Consider the following 19069-nt stretch of genomic DNA (forward strand, 5'->3'; position numbering starts at 1 on the left):
CACATTATTAAGTTCACCCTCAGTGTGTCCGTGGACTCGTATGAAATTCCACTGTATCAAATGAGCTTGAATATTTTCTAGGAGTGCCAATATAGAATGTCACACCAAGAAAGGCTGTACACCATTCCACTTGTCCTGCAAGGAAGGTCACCTGGCCATCGCTATTGCACTACACGTCAGAGGAGCGGACATTGAGGTATATGCGATGATATTGTACTTTATGTAGCTAAAAGAATGGTACTACCTTCACGTGGTAGTCACTTTTGAATCGTAATGCAGCTATCTCAAAGAAAAGTTGGTGTTGCGTGTTGCATACCAATAGGCCCTTTGCAGTTACCGGTCACGTGTCTGTACTGGTGAGCAACATTTTTGTTTTTATTTTAAATTGGTGATTCTTTTTAGCTACTTGTAAAGAACTGGATGAAACGATGTGTAACCAGTGTGTCACGAGATGCATTTTTATTACGATCTCTCGAAACAGGTTGTAGAAAGTTTGTTTGCTCTCCAGTATATTTCACCCATAGGAATCAAAATGTTCATTCATTTGCTCTCAGTGAATTAATCAGCACGTGATTACTGAGTTGCAAAGGGCCTATTGAAGCCGGCGACGTCAACCGGAAGTGTAAATAACTTCACTTCAGGGTTTCGCGCCCTCAAAGTCGTACTGACAATATCTTGAATGAAATCTCCAAAGAACAAAACCCGAAAGAGAAATTATTTACGCCTCCGGTTGACGTCACCGTCGTAGATTTTACAATTCTTAAGATTCCTAATCACTTATCCTGTTTGTATTTCCAGGCCCCAGATTACCGTAACAACTCGCCTCTGGTATCAGCAATGAAGAATGGTCACGTGGAAGCACTTGAATGGCTTCTCAACGTAGTCGATCACCTGCCATCAGAAGAACAGTGTCAAAAATGCCTTGTTGCACCAATCGATGACAAAGACAGATATGACGAACTGATGCTGGGAAGAACAAAATGCTATGATCTGATTCTCAAGGTATGCATGGCATGCGCTGCTACGTTGCAAATTTTCTTAACACTGTCCAGCTGATCTGATATAGAATGAATGAATACACCTCCGTTTTGCAAATTTTCTCGATTCTGATTTGTTAACATTTTTTCTCAGATCTGCTGTGTGTAGTTGATGCCTGGGGTCGTGGGTGACTTAAGTTTGTTTGATGTGTTGTTCTCTTTCTTTTCATGAGAATTTTTTCTGGGTTCTCAGGTTTCCTCACTCCGTTAAAATCAACATGTGAGTTGAGTGTTGTATGCTATAAATGTAGAATGTAGTGCGTGTGGAGGGAACCTCACAGCAGAGCCGTGTACGGGGAGTTGTGGTTGAAAAACAAGCGCAAAACTATTTTGTAATCTAAGTTTCAAATTATTTTTGATGTATGATTTGTACATTTATGCATATATATTTGTTTTGAATGTTTTAATTATTTTTGATCTTGTAAATAATTTATGTATTTTTATATTTCTTATTGTAAAACGTTGTTGAATCATGCTAGAATTGACGCTATATAAAATAAAGGTATTAATATTGTTAATTCAATTTCTTTTCTTTTTTTTCAGTGTAAAAAAGCAAAAGAGCAAAAAGTTCAGCGCAATACGGAATTGCTTCTCAAGGTTAGTTTGTCCCTTAATGTTCTGAATTTTGCATTGGTTTATATATATCACAGTACTAGCACAAGCCACCTACCTTGTGCTCTAGAGGTCATGCCTCTTTGTATCACAGTACAGGCGCACTCGGCCATCACTCATGCTCTCAGAAGTCTCATGCGGGTTTGTATCACAGTACAGGCACACTCGGCCATCACTCATGCTCTCAGAAGTCTCATGCGTGTTTGTATCTAAGTACGGGCACACTCGGCCATCACTCATGCTCTCAGAAGTCTCATGCGTGTTTGTATCACAGTACAGGCACACTCGGCCATCACTCATGCTCTCAGAAGTCTCATGCGTGTTTGTATCACAGTAAAAGAACTCGCGGTGGAATAGCCGCTATATTGAATTTCATTGATCCTGAGTGTTTCTTCGTGTTCGCTGTCATGTTTCTGGCCAGATCCCTAGTGGTAAACCTCGGGGGGGAGGTACTCTTGCTCGTTTAGGGTAGGGATGTGCCGCTGAGCCCACTGAACCCTGACCCTGTTCCAGAGTAAAATCGCTGAAATTCATACCCTGTTCCAGAGCAAGGTCGCTGAGAATCACAACCTATTCCGGTATTGCGAAAATGGATACCCTGTTCCAGAGAGGAGAGAGCGTGATTTCATATACCCTGTCCCAGAGCGAGCGCGATTTTATATGCCCTTTTCCAGAATAGAATCGCTAAAAACCATACCCTGTTTGGCTGCACGTACCCGTATAGCGAATATAGGGGAGCACCCCCCCCCCCCCCCCCCCACCCCGCGGGTGGTAAACCTGATGCTAAAGGTCTCTACTACGGCGGTGGAGAACGACAGTCTGGAAACGAGAATAATAACAATGTATTTACTGTTCTTACTACAGGAGCTTGAAAATGAAAAAGAAAGAGAAAATAACCGCAAAAAGAAAGCAGCAGCGAAAAGAAGAGACAAACGACGCAGACGAAAAGCTGCTAAAGAAGGCGAACAAGCAAAAGAAACTAAAGAAGAAACGCCTCTTGAAAACAGACCTCAGGAAGTAGCAGAACCACCCGAATCCGAAGGAGACTCGAGCGACAACGAAGACGATGACTGCACCAAGCAAAACACACAAGAAAAAAAGAGCAAAGACAACGACGATGCTGAAATCATTCCTCAAAAGAACAAGAATAGAAAAGAAAGCAACCCGAAGCAAAATAACGGACAAGATTCGAGAGAAATTGTTGATTCATCGAGGGGACGAGGGAAGTTGAATATAGAAGATGAGGTATCGAAGAATGTCGTTGGGTCGAACGACAGACAACATCATCAGAATCAAGACTCGCCGAACGATTACGAAGATAAAAAATCCGCTGAAAAGGCCAAGAACACGAAAAAGAAATCCGAGGAGGCGAGTACGGCGAAAGAAGAGAAAAAGAAAACGAATGGTCAAAATAACAAAACTAAAGATGAAAAGGATAGCGAGACGAAGAGAAATCTAAATCATGGGATTACGATAAGTTCGATTAACATGGACTCGAAGCAGGAGAAACAAAAACGCGATTCTTCTCACAAACAAAACACGAACGTAAATACCACCAAGAACACGAGTAACTCACATGTATCAAGTCCATCACCTAATAAGATTTCTGAGCTCGATAAGATTGATTCTTCAAGTACAATAAATTCTAGTACTGGTCACCCTGTGTCACCGAGGGAGAGGAGTAGAGCCAATGCGTCGCCAAAGTCTTCGCCCGAAGCAGATCGAGTTTCTGAAGGAGATAGAAGTTTGAAGAGAAGATCTAAAGATTCGAGTGATGGAAGTGAGGGGGGATCCCCTGGGGAGCATGGCAAACACAAGACCGTATCCAGGGGGTGTACGACTACTGGACAGTCATCGACGGTTCCTAAGGTTACGCAGAATGATAATGACAAAGAACAAAAGCCATGTAAGTGAAATCTGTAATTCACTCTGCGGACATACTAAACGGGACCACTTGAATAAAATTTAAGACTAAAACTTTAGCCAATCAGGAGAGAACAAAATCAATATCTTGAGCTCAGCCAATCACAATCACCCATTGCCTCTGTTGTTGATCCCGCTTAGTTTGTGCGCACAATAAAGATTAACAGTGATCTGTGTGTGTCTCACCTTGTTCCCCATACTAGTCTCCAATATTTTCCAATTTTATGCACCCCCTCCCCCCTCCCCACACACACTTTTTAGTCATGTCTTCTGTCCTTGTCTCGTAAGACTTGCTCAACCCCAGTTTAGATTATCATACGTAGAGTTCTTTATCCGCCCTTAGTTGTCAAGAGTTCTCCCCTTTGTGTTTGGTTTTTTGACTTTTGGTTTGTTTAGTAGTTTGTTAAGTAGTTTGTTAGTTTAGTAGTTGGGAGTTAATAACAAAAAGTAAGAGTTAATTACCGAGAACGGAGGCAATAAGCCATACACATCCCGAGGGCACTAGGCCCGAGGGATGTATAGGCTTATTGCCGACGTTCGAGGTAATTAAGTATTTTATTTATCAATTGAGAAGGTTTCCTATCAAATGTTGCTCATTATAAATGCGAACGGTCTATATATAGTCATTAACCGGGTTAATAACTGACTACTCATTGACCTAGCATTTATGAGGGTTATAACAAAAATAAAGTCTTGTGAATAACAAAGAAAACCGTGTCAATTGAGAAATAATCTATTTTAGATACCTACTAAGAATATATTTCTTGCAAGAAAAGGGGATTTTTATCGTTATTTAGTGCGCTAACTTACCTTTCATCACCAAAAAACTACCCGAATTCGCCATCTTTTTTTACATTCTCGCATAGCTAAAATCCTGTAGAATGCCAGCCACAATGGCCGATTTGATCACGTGACCTCTTAGTGCAAGTCGCCTATTTCGGGTTTTTGAGAAAGGGCACGTTCTATCCATCATTAGCAACGACAATTAGCAAAGACAGTGATTATGAAAACTTGAAAGAGTTGATTACAATGTTTTATATTTCAGTACACTCGCCAAGGTCCAGACAGATGCAGCAGTCGTTAAAGGAAGACAGTTGGAAAGAAGTTACGAGATCGACTAATTCAAAGTACGTGCATTGCTTTCAATTGTATCATTAGGGGGCTGTCATTTATCAGCACATTGGGGGGGGGGGGGGGGGGGGAGGTTGGCAAACTCGTAGGGGGTTGCGTTATTTTAAGAATGTGTTTAGGGGGTAATGACATATTGAGAAGCATTAAGAGAACTATTGCAGGATGATGAAACGGGGTTATGCAATTGTTGCCTCTACAGCCCCCTTTACACTGGCGATTTTTGTGGCAATTTTCGGAAATATGAAATCTTTTGTCTCATCCTTCAAAAGAGACATTCGTCTAGGAAAATCTTGGTATCCTGAAAAAAACTTTACAAGTAAATTCTTTACCATTATTTATTATGGACAATATAGCAAAAAAAATCGCCGCAAAAATCGCTAGTGTTAACGGGGCTTACCATAGAAGGATGGTTGCCACCGTTCTCGCTATGCTGGGACTTGTTTACTAGTAATGAGAAGTATCAAGTAACTACTAGCCAGTCAACTAACGTATAAACATTGCTATTTGTAGGACGATGGTAGTACAGTTGACGGCTCCTAATGCTCTGTGTGGACGTGTAATAGGCAGAGGAGGAACCAAGATTAACTCCATAACGGTACGTTATACCAGCCTTTGTCACGCTCGAATACGCAGATAGCAAAGTTTAAGATTTGTCACACAACTGTTGAGTCACACATTCTTGTCATAGATTGAAAACTGATTGTTGAGTCACACATTCTTGTCATAGATTGAAAACTGATTGTTGAGTCACACATTCTTGTCATAGATTGAAAACTGATTGTTGAGTCACACATTCTTGTCATAGATTGAAAACTGATTGTTGAGTCACACATTCTTGTCATAGATTGAAAACTGATTGTTGAGTCACACATTCTTGTCATAGATTGAAAACTGATTGTTGAGTCACACATTCTTGTCATAGATTGAAAACTGATTGTTGAGTCACGCATTCTTGTTATAGATTGAAAACTGATTGTTGAGTCACACATTCTTGTTATAGATTGAAAACTGATTGTTGAGTCACACATTCTTGTCGTAGATTGAAACTTGATTGTTGAGTCACACATTCTTGTCTTAGATTGAAACTTGATTGTTGAGTCACACATACTTGTCATAGATTGAAAACTGATTGTTGAGTCACACATACTTGTCATAGATTGAAAACTGATTGTTGAGTCACACATTCTTGTCATAGATTGAAAACTGATTGTTGAGTCACACATTCTTGTCTTAGATTGAAACTTGATTGTTGAGTCACACATACTTGTCATAGATTGAAAACTGATTGTTGAGTCACACATACTTGTCATAGATTGAAAACTGATTGTTGAGTCACACATACTTGTCATAGATTGAAAACTGATTGTTGAGTCACACATTTTTGTTCAAGATGAAGTTGCGCGGATTACACCTACTTGCAAGAACGTTGTCATACGATATTAGAACATTAGTAATTTAGTGAGAAAGGAATACATTAAAAGACAAAAGAAAAAGTTCAGCTTCAGTGATCTTCTTTTGTTTTTTAATGTAATTCCTATCCCACTAAATCACTAATGTTCTATATTCGTATGTCAACGTTCTTGCAAGCAGGTGTTAACAAAGATTTGTTTCTCATGGAAACAAACATGGTGCCGTGGGATCAAAGTCCACTAAGGTGTTCTTTTCCGGCTGTCTGAACACTTTTGGCTTTTCCTTCTACGCGGACGTAAATAGACCTCCGGTGTTGTTTTTCCATTTCAGACCACATGTTATTCCCTTGAGAATGAGATTCTTTCTTTGAGTATGTGTATTCTCCTGTGCAAACGAACACAACCGTTAAACAAAGAAATTATACTCTAGGGTAGGGAATGACACGTAGTCTGAAATGGGAAAACATTACACCCGAGCCGAGGTCTATTGTCGTGTGAAAGAATGTGCATAGGAAAATGTCAAAATATGCATGGGGATGCCACAATCAAGATCCTTTGATGGACCGACTTCAGTGAGGAGTCACGCAATCTTAAGAATGGTCACGTATTCGTCTTCTGAGCCACGCAGTCTTCGTTATGTTTTTCGAAGTGTCGTTCAACGTTGTGTTTTTATCTTGTTCACAGGAAGAGTCAGGCGCACAGATAACAATCGGTAAACCTGAACCCAAGGCACCTACAGACCGAGTCATTACCATCAAGGTAACTATTATGTCAACGATCTCTCAACCCTCTAGAATCTTATCCCAACAGCTGTAGGCATTTCTTATGTGGAAGTCCTCTTTATTTCCTCTTAACTGTACACATCTATTTAAATAAACGTTGTCATCGTCAAAGGCGATAAGCTTTGTAGGTCAATCCGACATGGAAATCGTTTCGTTGATTTAACACAAAGAACATTGAATCAGTCTCAACACTAAGGTCCATGTTCTTGACGAGAATAAGAAGCAGAAACACAAGTCATTCCAGCTATTCTTGGATCTTGGAATAACCTATCTCCTATCGCTTTTCGCCTATCGCTTAACGAAATGTATTTGTTGAATACAAAGAACATTGAATCAGTCTCAACACTAAGGTCCATGTTCTTGACGAGAATAAGAAGCAAAAACACAAGTCATTCCAGCAATTCTTGGATCTTGGAATGGCATATATCCTATCGCTTTTCGCCTATCGCCTAACGAAATGGTTTCGTTGAATACAAAGAACATTGAATCAGTCTCAACACTAAGGTCCATGTTCTTGACGAGAATAAGAAGCAGAAACACAAGTCATTCCAGCAATTCTTGGATCTTGGAATGGCATATATCCTATCGCTTTTCGCCTATCGCCTAACGAAATGGTTTCGTTGAATACAAAGAACATTGAATCAGTCTCAACACTAAGGTCCATGTTCTTGACGAGAATGAGAAGCAGAAATACGAGTCATTCCAGCTATTCTTGGATCTTGGAATGAACTATCGCTTTTCGCCTATCGAATATAGCCTTTGGCGATGACAACGTTTTTTGAGATAGCTGTACACGAGTTTGGGGAATCAAAGGTAGTGTAGGAGTGGTACACGCACTTCTCACCTGTGGTATCACTTGTGAGTAGAGTTCGTTAGCAGGTGTCTCTCTTTATTGAGGATTTTTCTGGGTTCACCGATTTACGTCTTTTCGCAAAAGTCTAAATGCAAAGTTCTAAATCGATATTTGAGCTTGGGCTTCTTCGTCTTTGAAATGAGAAATTATTCAATGGGTTTTCTGAGAAAACCAGTCAAGTGGCAAAAGCCAACAAAATGTTTTTGCGGAGTTAGACCATTTACGCAGGGCTGGATAGCAGATGTTAAGTGGATTTTTCGAAGCCTTTGAAAGGCTGAAAACCAACCAAATTAATCCTTACTTATTCTTCTTTTATTTGTTAACTTTTTTTCTTTATTTTTTATCAACAAAAGGGATCAACAAAATCTGTCCAGCGTGCAAAGTTCCTCGTCACACAGGCGTTAAACACCCCGAGCACCATCGCGCAGACCACAGCGGCTACACCCTCCTCTACGACAACCACAGCCAACGGTCCCTCAGAATATGGCAACACCTCAGGTGTAACAGGCGTCAGAGGGAACTTCGCAGCTATTGCGTCGGCGTCCTCAGAATGGCCAACCATTGCCCAAGCCAACACCATGACGACAACCACCGCTACTTCTAAACCGACTCTTAAGTCTATGGGCAGTGAAGACAAGACATCGAGTGAGACAGTTAACTCTGAAGCCGTCAGTCAAGAACCACGACAGACACACACTAGGTCGTTATCATCGGGAAGCTCGGACAGTGGGCTTAATGTTAAGGGCGCTCAAGCTGTTACCAAGACAACGGCAGCGTGGGCAACTCAGTCTGCATGGAAACCGAACCGCCCTCCCGTGACTCAGAGTGTGGGTATATCGACTAGTGCAGTAACTACGGGCGTTAGTAGTAGTACTTATGCCATGAGTAATGGACCGACTGATGGGGGTACTCAGGTGTCGAGTGGTTATAGTCACGAGGCGTCTGTACACGGGAGGGCTGTTAATAGGAATAGTGGGGCGTACACGAATAGCACAACGAGCAATGTGAAGGCTGAGATGGTGGGTTCTTGCTACAGCAATACTCATGGGAAGGTATGTAGATGGAATCTTTCTTTCTTTCTTGTATTTCATTTGACGTTTTTATTGGTTAAAGTGTGTATCAAGGAAAATGTTTTTCTTTCAAAATCATTTATATGTGAATAGTGTAGTAAAGTGACCACAGTAAATCCGTGAAACACTAATTACTAAATAGTACAAAATAGTGCTAGTTAAACAATAGAAACAATGGAATTTGCATGAAATTGTGCTATTTAGTATTACTAAAGTTTCACGGTTTTACTGTGGTCACTCTAGTGTGATTGCAGTATTTTTGTATGTAAATTGTTTTTAGGAGATATACCACAAAAAGGCAACAAGGAGCTTCAAGCGCTAATATAGTTTTTATTCCTAATGAAATATTAATATTCCTCGAATCTCTCTATTCCAGGTCACAGTTTCTACTGTAGCGGCAAGCACAAGTGCTGAAACAACCACAGCACAAAGGGACGTGGTAGGACCAGGACGGCCCTTAGATTCCGTACCTAATAGCGTCTGCTATGGTACAGTTTGGTCCCACAAAAGACCTCACCAAGCGAATTCTGAATCATTAGTATCGGGGCCGTTTGGAGCTATAGGAGATATTCCATCTACTAACTCAGTATTTCAAGGTATGAAAGATTGTTTAAGTTGTATTCATATTTGTGTCTTTTCATACGCAACTGTTAAAGAAAAAAATAATGCTCTACAGTCTAGAGAATGACACGTTGTCTGGATTAGGATTAGATTAGATGACCGTGAAACAAAGAAAAAATACTCTAGGGAATGACACGTGGACTGGATTAGGATTAGATTAGATTACCGTTAAACAAAGAAATGATACTCTAGGGAATGACACGTGGACTGGATTAGAATTAGATTAAATTACCGTTAAACAAAGAAATGATACTCTAGGGAATGACACGTGGTCTGGATTAGGATTAGATTAGATTACCGTGAAACGAATAAATGATACTCTAGGGAATGACACGTGGTCTGGATTAGGATTAGATTAGATTACCGTGAAACAAAGAAATGATACTCTAGGGAATGACACGTGGTCTGGATTAGGATTAGATTAGATTACCGTGAAACAAAGAAATGATACTCTAGGGAATGACACGTGGTCTGGATTAGGATTAGATTAGATTACCGTGAAACAAAGAAATGATACTCTGGGGAATGACACGTGGTCTGGATTAGGAAAACATTACGCACGAAATGTAGATTCATTAGGAGTCATTTCATTGATCCTTTGTTTGAGTTGTGTCCATATTCATGTGTCTTCTCATGCGCAACCATTGAACAAAGAAATCATACTCTAGGGAATGGCGCGTGGCCAGAAATGGAAAACATACAACGAAACAAGAGGTCTATTTTTAAAAAAATTTAAAAAAATCAATTTAATAGCGCAGCGCAGCCGTGACGTCATAAAAACGAAGACAAAGGCGAAATTCGGACAAACAAACTTACAAGTTTACTTTCAGCAGATAATTTTCACAGCCGATCGCAGTTGATCTTAGTTTACATGGGTTATTATTGTAACTTTAAGTAAAAATAATAAAATCGGTTCGTATAATCCTCGTAGCGGTTAAACAGAATGCAATGTTTGTCCGAATCTTTAAGCTATTTTTAGAATGAGCGCGCTGCGCTATTTAAAAAAGATAAATTAAAATAAATTTTGAAAAATTTAAAAATTTAAAAAAAAAAATTTTTTTTGATTAAATTTTTTTAACGATATATTAATAATTATTTTACACCCTTTAGTAGAATCAAGTTGCAGCTTTTCCACCCCATCACGGAAAGAACCGTTACTTTCAGAACCCCCTGTCAGCTGCACAAGTACCGCAACACTTTCCTCACCTCCTACAGCGAGGGCTACGAAGTTTTACAGCCCGTGGTCTACACAACCAACTAGTAAGTATGGCATCCATGAACCATCACAACTATGTAGTCTTGTCAGGAGTAAGGTAAAACACATCCATGAACCATCACAACTATGTAGTCTTGTCAGGAGTAAGGTAAAACACATCCATGAACCATCACAACTATGTAGTCTTGTCAGGAGTAAGGTAAAACACATCCATGAACCATCACAACTATGCAGTCTTGTCAGGAGTAAGGTAAAACACATCCATGAACCATCACAATTATGCAGTCTTGTCAGGAGTAAGGTAAAACACATCCATGAACCATCACAACTATGCAGTCTTGTCAGGAGTAAGGTAAAACGCATCCATGAACCATCACAACTATGCAGTCTTGTCAGGAGTAAGGTAAAACGCATCCATGAACCATCACAACTATGCAGTCTTGTCAGGAGTAAGGTAAAACGCATCCATGAACCATCACAATTATGTAGTCTTGTCAGGAGTAAGGTAAAACACATCCATGAACCATCACAATTATGCAGTCTTGTCAGGAGTAAGGTAAAACACATCCATGAACCATCACAATTATGCAGTCTTGTCAGGAGTAAGGTAAAACACATCCATGAACCATCACAATTATGTAGTCTTGTCAGGAGTAAGGTAAAACACATCCATGAACCATCACAATTATGCAGTCTTGTCAGGAGTAAGGTAAAACGCATCCATGAACCATCACAATTATGCAGTCTTGTCAGGAGTAAGGTAAAACACATCCATGAACCATCACAATTATGCAGTCTTGTCAGGAGTAAGGTAAAACGCATCCATGAACCATCACAATTATGCAGTCTTGTCAGGAGTAAGGTAAAACGCATCCTTGAACCATCACAATTATGCAGTCTTGTCAGGAGTAAGGTAAAACACATCCTTGAACCATCACAACTATGCAGTCTTGTCAGGAGTAAGGTAAAACTCGATAGCCGCACCACATTCCCAAAGACTGATAACAAGTGCTTTGATGACATGTTCTTCAAGCCTGTGAGTCGGTAGACACACCACTATGTACTTGCGATAGTCAATTGCGATAACAAGTTATAACCAATATTATAATTTTTTTGTTTAGGTATTTCTGATATTGGTCGGGAAAATGCCTTCTCAACTAATGATAAATATCAGGTAAGGTTTAGAATTTTTCATGAAACATTTTTATATTGTCCTCTCCCCTCTCCCCTCTCCCCTCTCCCCCTCTCCCCCCTTACCTTTCCCCTCCCCCCTCTCCCCTTTCCCCTCCACCCTCTTTCCCCTTCCCTCTCCCCTTCCCCCTCTCCCCTCCCCCTCCGCCCTCTTCCCCCAAACCTCTCTCCTCTCCCCTCCCAATTTTGGATGCTTCTGATTCTGAAATCTGAAAGGACGATTCAGTATCCAATTTCCAAACTTCTCCTGAGTGGCTTTTTCCTCACTAATTAATTCACAATTTCGTAATGCAATTAAGTTAAATGTGTGATTGGTTTGTTACAGCAGCCATTACCTGGCATGGAGTTGTTCACTGGTTCAAACAGCTTGTTTAGTGGGTAAGTGCTTCCTTTTTCCTTCCATTCCCTTCCTCTCCTTTCTCTTCATTTCCATTCCTTTCCTTTGCTCTCTTTTCTTTCCTTTCTATTCCTTTCCATTCCTTTCCTTTCTCTTCCTTTCCTTTCCATTCCTTTGCTTTCTTTTCCTTTCCATTCCCTTCCTCTCCTTTCTCTTCATTTCCATTCCCTTCCTTTGCTCTCTTTTCCTTTTCTTTTCGCTCCTTTTCTTTCTCTTCCTTCCCTTTCCAATCCTTGGCTTTCTTTTGCTTTGCTTTGCTTTTATTTCCTTTCCTTTCCATTCCCTTCCTTCCTTTGCTTTGCTTTCCTATCCTTTGCGTTACTTTTCTTTTCCTTTTCTTCATCGTCATGTCCTTCGCTCTTTTCTAGCTTCATTTCTTTCCTAATTACCTAGGATCTCGCCCTCTCCTCACACAACCATCATCTATTTGTAATCCACTCTATTATCTCTTACATGCACGTTTTGTCTTTATAGAGGCTTTGCACCAATACAGCTTGGGCTGCCTGTAGTTAGATGGCAGAACAATAAGATCCTTTACTCTCGGGAATTAAATTCTTTCTCTTGTAAAACGATTGTATTGTATCTTTCATCTAACATGGCTGCCGTCACGTGATGGTGCAAAGCCGCCATTAGAGAGTTTTAGATTTACGTTCACGGCAAACGTGAAACGTCAGTTGACCAGTAAAAAATTCTTTTAAATTACTGAAAAAGAATCGCAAAAAAAGTCCAAGAAGTAGAAAAACAAAAGAGTATTTGCGCTTGGTGAGAAGGTTTGTAAAAGGTAAAGTAAAATACAAGAAAACGATGAAAACATGGTCACGTTTGCCGTTTGCGGGGAGAAAAAAATGTCAATCTAAAACTCTCTATTGATAAATGTTTGTCGTTGTTCTTCAGGCAATTACCACCTTATCCCTGGTCTAGTGGTGAAGAAGCTGACCAGTTGGATCGCGCACGCAGCATCAGCTGGTCAGGACAGGTAAGCAGTGTTTAAAGGGGCACTAGGACGAAAATCCCTCAAAATTGAAAACTGATCATCTTAGTGGTGATATTAAAATTTCCTTCGTTTCTTGATGATTCAAATGTCGTGACTGATGAAGCATGACTCAAAACAGCCCACAATGCAACGCATTTCTACAACTGCGGAAAGGCTAATTTCATTTTGATGCGGTTCCAGGGTGATTTTGAAAATAACGGGATCAGCGCACTAAACCTTTCAAAAGACAAGTCCTTATCCCAGAATCATCAATCAGGACCAGACAGTTCTATCGGGATGGCAGCAGATCTTCCAACAGATCAAAGACCTTTATCAAGCTCATGGAATAACTGGGGTCAATCACAACCCAAGGCCCTCCCCACTGCGTTATCAGTTGTGTGTGACGATGACCCCCCTGATAAACAAGCATGGAATAACTCAGACAGCACTAGTAGCAGTCAGAGCAGTAGTCGACAGGAACTCAACAGTATCATGGATAATGATGGGCCAGCGAACAACAGTGGAGTGTGGAATTCTTCCAGCTTCAATGACAACAACCTCACCCCTACCCCCCACACTACACACAGCAGCTCTAGTTTGCCCCACCCTGACCAGAATAATCAATGGAGTTCAAACCGAGGGGCGTTCAGCGCGCCTTCATCGCCGTCACTTCCTCGCTCGCAAAGTCAACCCGACCCAAGCTCTAACTCAATGGCGCGGCCATCGGTGGACGACAGCGCTGTACGTTCCTGGAACACCAAACATAAGAGCCCACGATCTCAGAGCAGTAGTGACCAGCGTAGTGGATGGGAACAGAATGCGCAGACAGCAAGGCGGTCTAGTGTCGAGATGTCGCAATCCTTTACTAATGAGACTGGTATTTCTAATAATCCCTGGCAGTATACTTTACAACGCCAAGACATGTATCAACAGCATGGTTTTCCAGGAAGAGAACAGTGGAATGATTCATCAGTCGATATATCGAGTATTTTAAAGAGACTGACACTGGATAAATACTTGCATGTATTCGAGGTAGGTCTTGTATAACCTTCCATGTTTATTTTTGTTTTTTTACAAGGGTAACACTTCATAGCCAGTGGGTAACAAACTTGTGGCCCTCGTTCCGTGATCCAATTCACCTTTTCGGCGCTAGCTTGGATTGTGTTACGGTCACCAAAAAGTTCGGACATCGTTCTCGGATTTCCATACAAATTCACTGACTTTAAAGAGAAAATTTAGGTAGATTCTTTAGTTATAGAGGCTTCCGTTTATATATGCCTCCGTTTTTTAAATGTCTCTACTCTGATGAGCGTTCTCAAATATATGCATTTCCGATGAGCGTTTTCAATCGTTTTACGGTGCCAAAATAGATCGAAATCGTTTCAAACATGGACACTAAGTTTTGGCATTTTGTGAAGTCTAATTTATCAACAATGTTAAAAAGTCAAATTGACATATGTTGAGACTAATTTGCATACGGATTCAGAGCATGCGCAGACGTTTTTCACTCGTGTCCCTATCGACCTTATTGTTTCACTGACTGTACTGTTTTACTTTCGTTATCATAGGAAAACAAAATCAATGGCAACAGGTTAGCACAAATGAATGAGAAAGACCTTGAAAATCTTGGTATTCCAAAGGTAAGACTAATATTGGTTTGCTGTAGCATCAGTCAGGAAATTGAAATAAAGTCGCTTTCTGAAGATTTCACATCAAATGATTGTCGTGTTTTATTCTTCTTTTTTTTGTTTTGTTGTTGTTGTTGTTGTTTTGTTTTGTTTTAAACTAATTTTGTCACTCTTTTTTCCCTCATTTTTAAGGGTCCACGGTTAAAGTTGTTACATGCGATTCACGGTAAGCTGTTCTTATGGCGTTTCTATCTCTCCATCTGCTTTGTCTGCTCATCCAGTCTGTCTGTCTGTTTGCTTGCGTGCTTCTTACCTACGATATTCTTGCTTATCTACATCATCTTTGTCTCAGGTACTCGTTCGTCAACATGGCCAACAATGAGTAACACCTTCTCAAGTCCTGGTAATGGGTATATCAAGACGGTGGACCACCAATCAAACATCGCCTCACAACCCAGCAACAAAGTGAAGCCATGCCCAAGCATCCTGGAAAACCACAACCACGTGCACGCCCATACTGAACCAGGCTTGACACCCTTGGCTCTCAAAAAAGCTGTCCAAAAACAAGACTTTGAGCAACGGCAACACCAGCAAATAACCCATAGTAACCATGGAAACCAACCCTTGTTGTCGCTTATGTCACCAGGTCGAGGAGTCCACCAATCGTCGCACAGCACCCATCAGAATCAAAATCACAACGAGTATGGTGGAGGGCTGCCGCCGAGGCCTCACTCGGCGTCCGGGAACCTTAGTAGTGCCCAGGTCTTTCCGGCCAACTCGTCCAACCACGTTGAACAGTTCCCATTTGGGGCTCAACAGGGACCATACGTAAACCACGTGACCTACGCCCAACAAGTCTACTACCCAGGGGGTTACTATTATTACTACCCACAACAATAGATCATCTCCTTCCTCACCCTTGGAGACTACCTTTGATATTCTTCCCCCACCCCTACCCCACCCTAGATTCGTCTTTGGTTATTTCATGCCCTACTTAATTTATTGATTCTTAGATCAATCGCCTGAAGGTAATTTGTGTTGATGTCATTCTGGATTAGATGGGATTTGATTGATTGTCGGCAAGTTTGTTTTGGATCACGAGGGAGCACTTCGCGTTATCGAGCCTGTTATTGTTAAACGAGTCCAATTTGTCCCGAGTTTCTCATTAAAAGGCGATCGATTCACATCACATTAGCAAAGACTCGCTTGATTTTTATTATGTACTTCAGGGAAGAACTCGTAAACCATTCATTTTTGTTCCTGAAAGAAAAAGCTTTTTCCAGTTTTTGGTCATTGGCAAACTGGGTGTGATGGGGTGAAGAAGAGAGAGGGAAGCTCTCCCCTGCCTATGACACACACCCACACACCCACCCAGAAGTTTTTACAGCCTTGTTACTCAACAATCTGGGGTTGCGCAAAGTTGCTCATTATTTCCTTTGCATAAAGTACAGCCCTTGCAACATGCAAAGGAATATCGTTGCACATTGAGTGTTCATAGCAACCGTCCTGGGCCCGGTTGTACGAAGCCTGGATAGCGCTATCCGACGGATAAATCTTATCCAGAGGATAAGTTTCTTGGGAAAAGCATCGACTTATCCACTGGATAAGATTTATCTGCTGGATAGCGCTATCCAGGCTTCGTACAACCGGGCCCTGTTGCAGCCTTCAATATAAGAGTTAATTACCGAGAACGGAGGCAATAAGCCATATACATCCCGAGGGATGTATAGGCTTATTGCCGACGTTCGAGGTAATTAAGTATTTTATTTATCAATTGAGAAGGTTTTCTATCAAATGTTGCTCATTATAAATGCGAGGTCTATATATAGTTGATAACCGGGTTAATAACTAACTATATATTGACCTCGCATTTATAATGAGGGTTATAACAAAAATAAAGCCTTGTGAATAACAAAGAAAACCGTGTCAATTGAGAAATAAGCAATGATAGGGACCTTAAGCTGCGGGACGTCAACGACGACGACGACGGCAAGCATACTATAGCACTAATTGTGCTATTCAATAGACACTCGTTAGAATGTACGAAATACTTTGCATCATTACCGTCTTATGGCGCGATTACACCAAGCAATTTTTTCTGGAACAAATTGCATGGGGCATTGCAGCGTGTAACCTACAGCGCAATTTGAAAAATGTTGCGAGACAAGTTGCAGCAGTTGTTGTAGAATTCGTTCCTACTTTTGGCAAAGATTGCGTCTCCGTTGCACTGTGAAGACACTCTTGCAATTTGTTTCGCAATGCTGTTGCGAGACAAGCTGCAGAGAAAATTGCTCCGTGCAATTGAGCTTTTAAGGCCCGTTTACACAAGCGATTTTTTCGGCAATTTGCAGCGCAATTTCCACTGCGACATTCTTGCGGCGATTCACGTCGAATTTAGTGCGGTTTTCGGGCGATTTTTTCTGCAAGGATTGCAGTGGAAATCGTGCTGCAAATTGTCGAAAAAATCGCATGTGTAAACGGGCCTTTATGCTGAAAGTAAGACGTGGAATGTCCTTTTTTGACGTACTGAAGAGAACGGCTACGCCAAAAGCTTATCCTTGCTGAATTGTCTCACTACGCATGACATTGATGTTCAAACGTCTATCAAGGTATAAAAGTGCATGATCTGGTACTCTACTCGGTTTGCTAGCCAATATTATTCGTGATTGGTGTCAATTGGCTGTCATTATATCGTCAAACATCCAATGAAATACGGCACTGATATCACGTGATGTTAACAACGTCGGACCGCGAGGTCAGCGGGATTTGCTTGTGCCTACATTCCTTAGTGGAGGCCGATGAAAGAAAAGACGCTTTTCTTCAGTAGAGAGTTTTTAAGCCTAGTTTTGTAATAATTGTATTCTCGACTTTCACATCCCCATAATGCCTTGCGTTTTTGGGGGTAACCAATCAAAAAACTGTCCCAAATTAAATGGTTTCTTAATTGAATTTATACTATACCTGCTTTTATCTGTACAATACTGATTATCAGTATATTCCAAGTTATTTTTGCGTGTACAGATCATCAAGAGTTTTGGTCTTACAGAAAATGTATTGACTTACGAAAAAATGTTTAAAATTTACTTTAAACGTCTTCAAGCTTCTATCTTTTTCTGTTTTTTACTTCTTCATTTTATCTTTGGATACCAAACAAGGTATTGTGACATTGTCTGATCAGCCTTCAACAAAATAAGTGGGTTTTTACCCTCTGGCTACCCCCCAAAGACGCAAAGGATTATGGGGATGTGAAAGTCGAGAATGAAGGATATATTCAATCAACACAAACAGGAGAAAGAAACAGCTATTCTATTCTAGAGAGAATAAACCATTTTAGTGCTCAAAGAAATGAGCTTCAGTATACAAAACGTAAACGTTGTATTTAAACAGCATCGATTGCAATTTTCAATTTTCTTAGCTATGGAGGCGCCAGAGTCGGGGTCAGGGGGAGTCTGATTTGAATGACATCCCCAATGACAAACAGTATAACGTGTTCAAGGCATCCGTATTACAGCGAATGATTGGATTTTTGTCCATGATCTTAAAGGTATATAATGATCAGCTTTACTTTTGTTTTACTATATATTCTTACAAACTAGAAACTTTTAAAAGTGATTACTCTAAGCATCGCCACCTTTTACCGTAGTTCATGCTGATGTAGGTCACCCCACCCTGAATTTTTTATCTCGCAAATTTGTGTTGGCATCTCGAAATTTTTGCCTTGAAAACTATAAATTTCGTGTTGTGACAACTGAAAATTTTGAGTTGGGTTATGAAAAAAATTCAGAAACTTTCTGAAATAAAACCAACAAAGAAAAAAAGTAGCAAAATTTACATGTCCGTAAATATGTACGGTGGCCCATAAGGGACATACCTGTCACGCACTACACACTTAGCCGCGTGACACTAAAGAAAAGCCGATCCGATCGTGGATGGATTCCATCACAGGATCATAAAACAAAGCTATATTCTTAAGCCCTCCATGAAATCAAAAGTGTTCATCTAGATATCATTGTAAGCGCTTAAAACTGAAAGTGTTAGTGAAACGTTTTTTAAAAGAAAAATTCTCTCGTAAAAGTGTACTCTGACCACACAAAGCTTTATGCACCTATCAGCGGCTTCCCCGTGGGGTCGATCCCCGGGCTGACCAGTGAGATGGGTGGGAGAATATAGGAGGATCGGATCCAGGTATTCCCCCTGGGGTTGGGAAAATTTGAGACATTGGTTTC

The 19069-nt window shown here is 40.7% G+C and overlaps 1 protein-coding gene across 3 annotated transcripts in view; it reads left to right on the forward strand.

The window, feature by feature from the left end:
* LOC116303848 (uncharacterized) overlaps positions 1-16034 on the forward strand; it is a 44863-nt gene extending 28829 nt beyond the window's left edge. The window contains exons 10-26 of one of the 3 annotated variants that reach the window (XM_089025790.1): positions 82-196; positions 799-1002; positions 1581-1634; positions 2514-3555; positions 4618-4699; positions 5214-5298; positions 6797-6871; positions 8101-8799; positions 9194-9413; positions 10549-10698; positions 11776-11828; positions 12171-12223; positions 13137-13218; positions 13417-14247; positions 14784-14855; positions 15036-15069; positions 15196-16034. In XM_089025790.1, coding sequence (XP_088881916.1) covers positions 82-196; positions 799-1002; positions 1581-1634; positions 2514-3555; positions 4618-4699; positions 5214-5298; positions 6797-6871; positions 8101-8799; positions 9194-9413; positions 10549-10698; positions 11776-11828; positions 12171-12223; positions 13137-13218; positions 13417-14247; positions 14784-14855; positions 15036-15069; positions 15196-15743 — 4399 coding nt within the window. In that variant the 3' untranslated portion in view covers positions 15744-16034. The remainder of the gene's footprint in view (positions 1-81; positions 197-798; positions 1003-1580; positions 1635-2513; positions 3556-4617; positions 4700-5213; positions 5299-6796; positions 6872-8100; positions 8800-9193; positions 9414-10548; positions 10699-11775; positions 11829-12170; positions 12224-13136; positions 13219-13416; positions 14248-14783; positions 14856-15035; positions 15070-15195) is intronic. The other 2 variants (XM_089025792.1, XM_089025793.1) reach the window with 2 other exon arrangements.
* The last annotated feature ends 3035 nt before the right edge of the window (positions 16035-19069 follow it).

The sequence above is a fragment of the Actinia tenebrosa genome, unplaced genomic scaffold (genome assembly GCF_029948245.1).
Source record: "Actinia tenebrosa isolate PJP-AT-01 unplaced genomic scaffold, QUT_ActTen_1.0 PGA_scaffold0__85_contigs__length_37466705, whole genome shotgun sequence".
Taxonomy (NCBI): Eukaryota; Metazoa; Cnidaria; class Anthozoa; order Actiniaria; family Actiniidae; genus Actinia; species Actinia tenebrosa.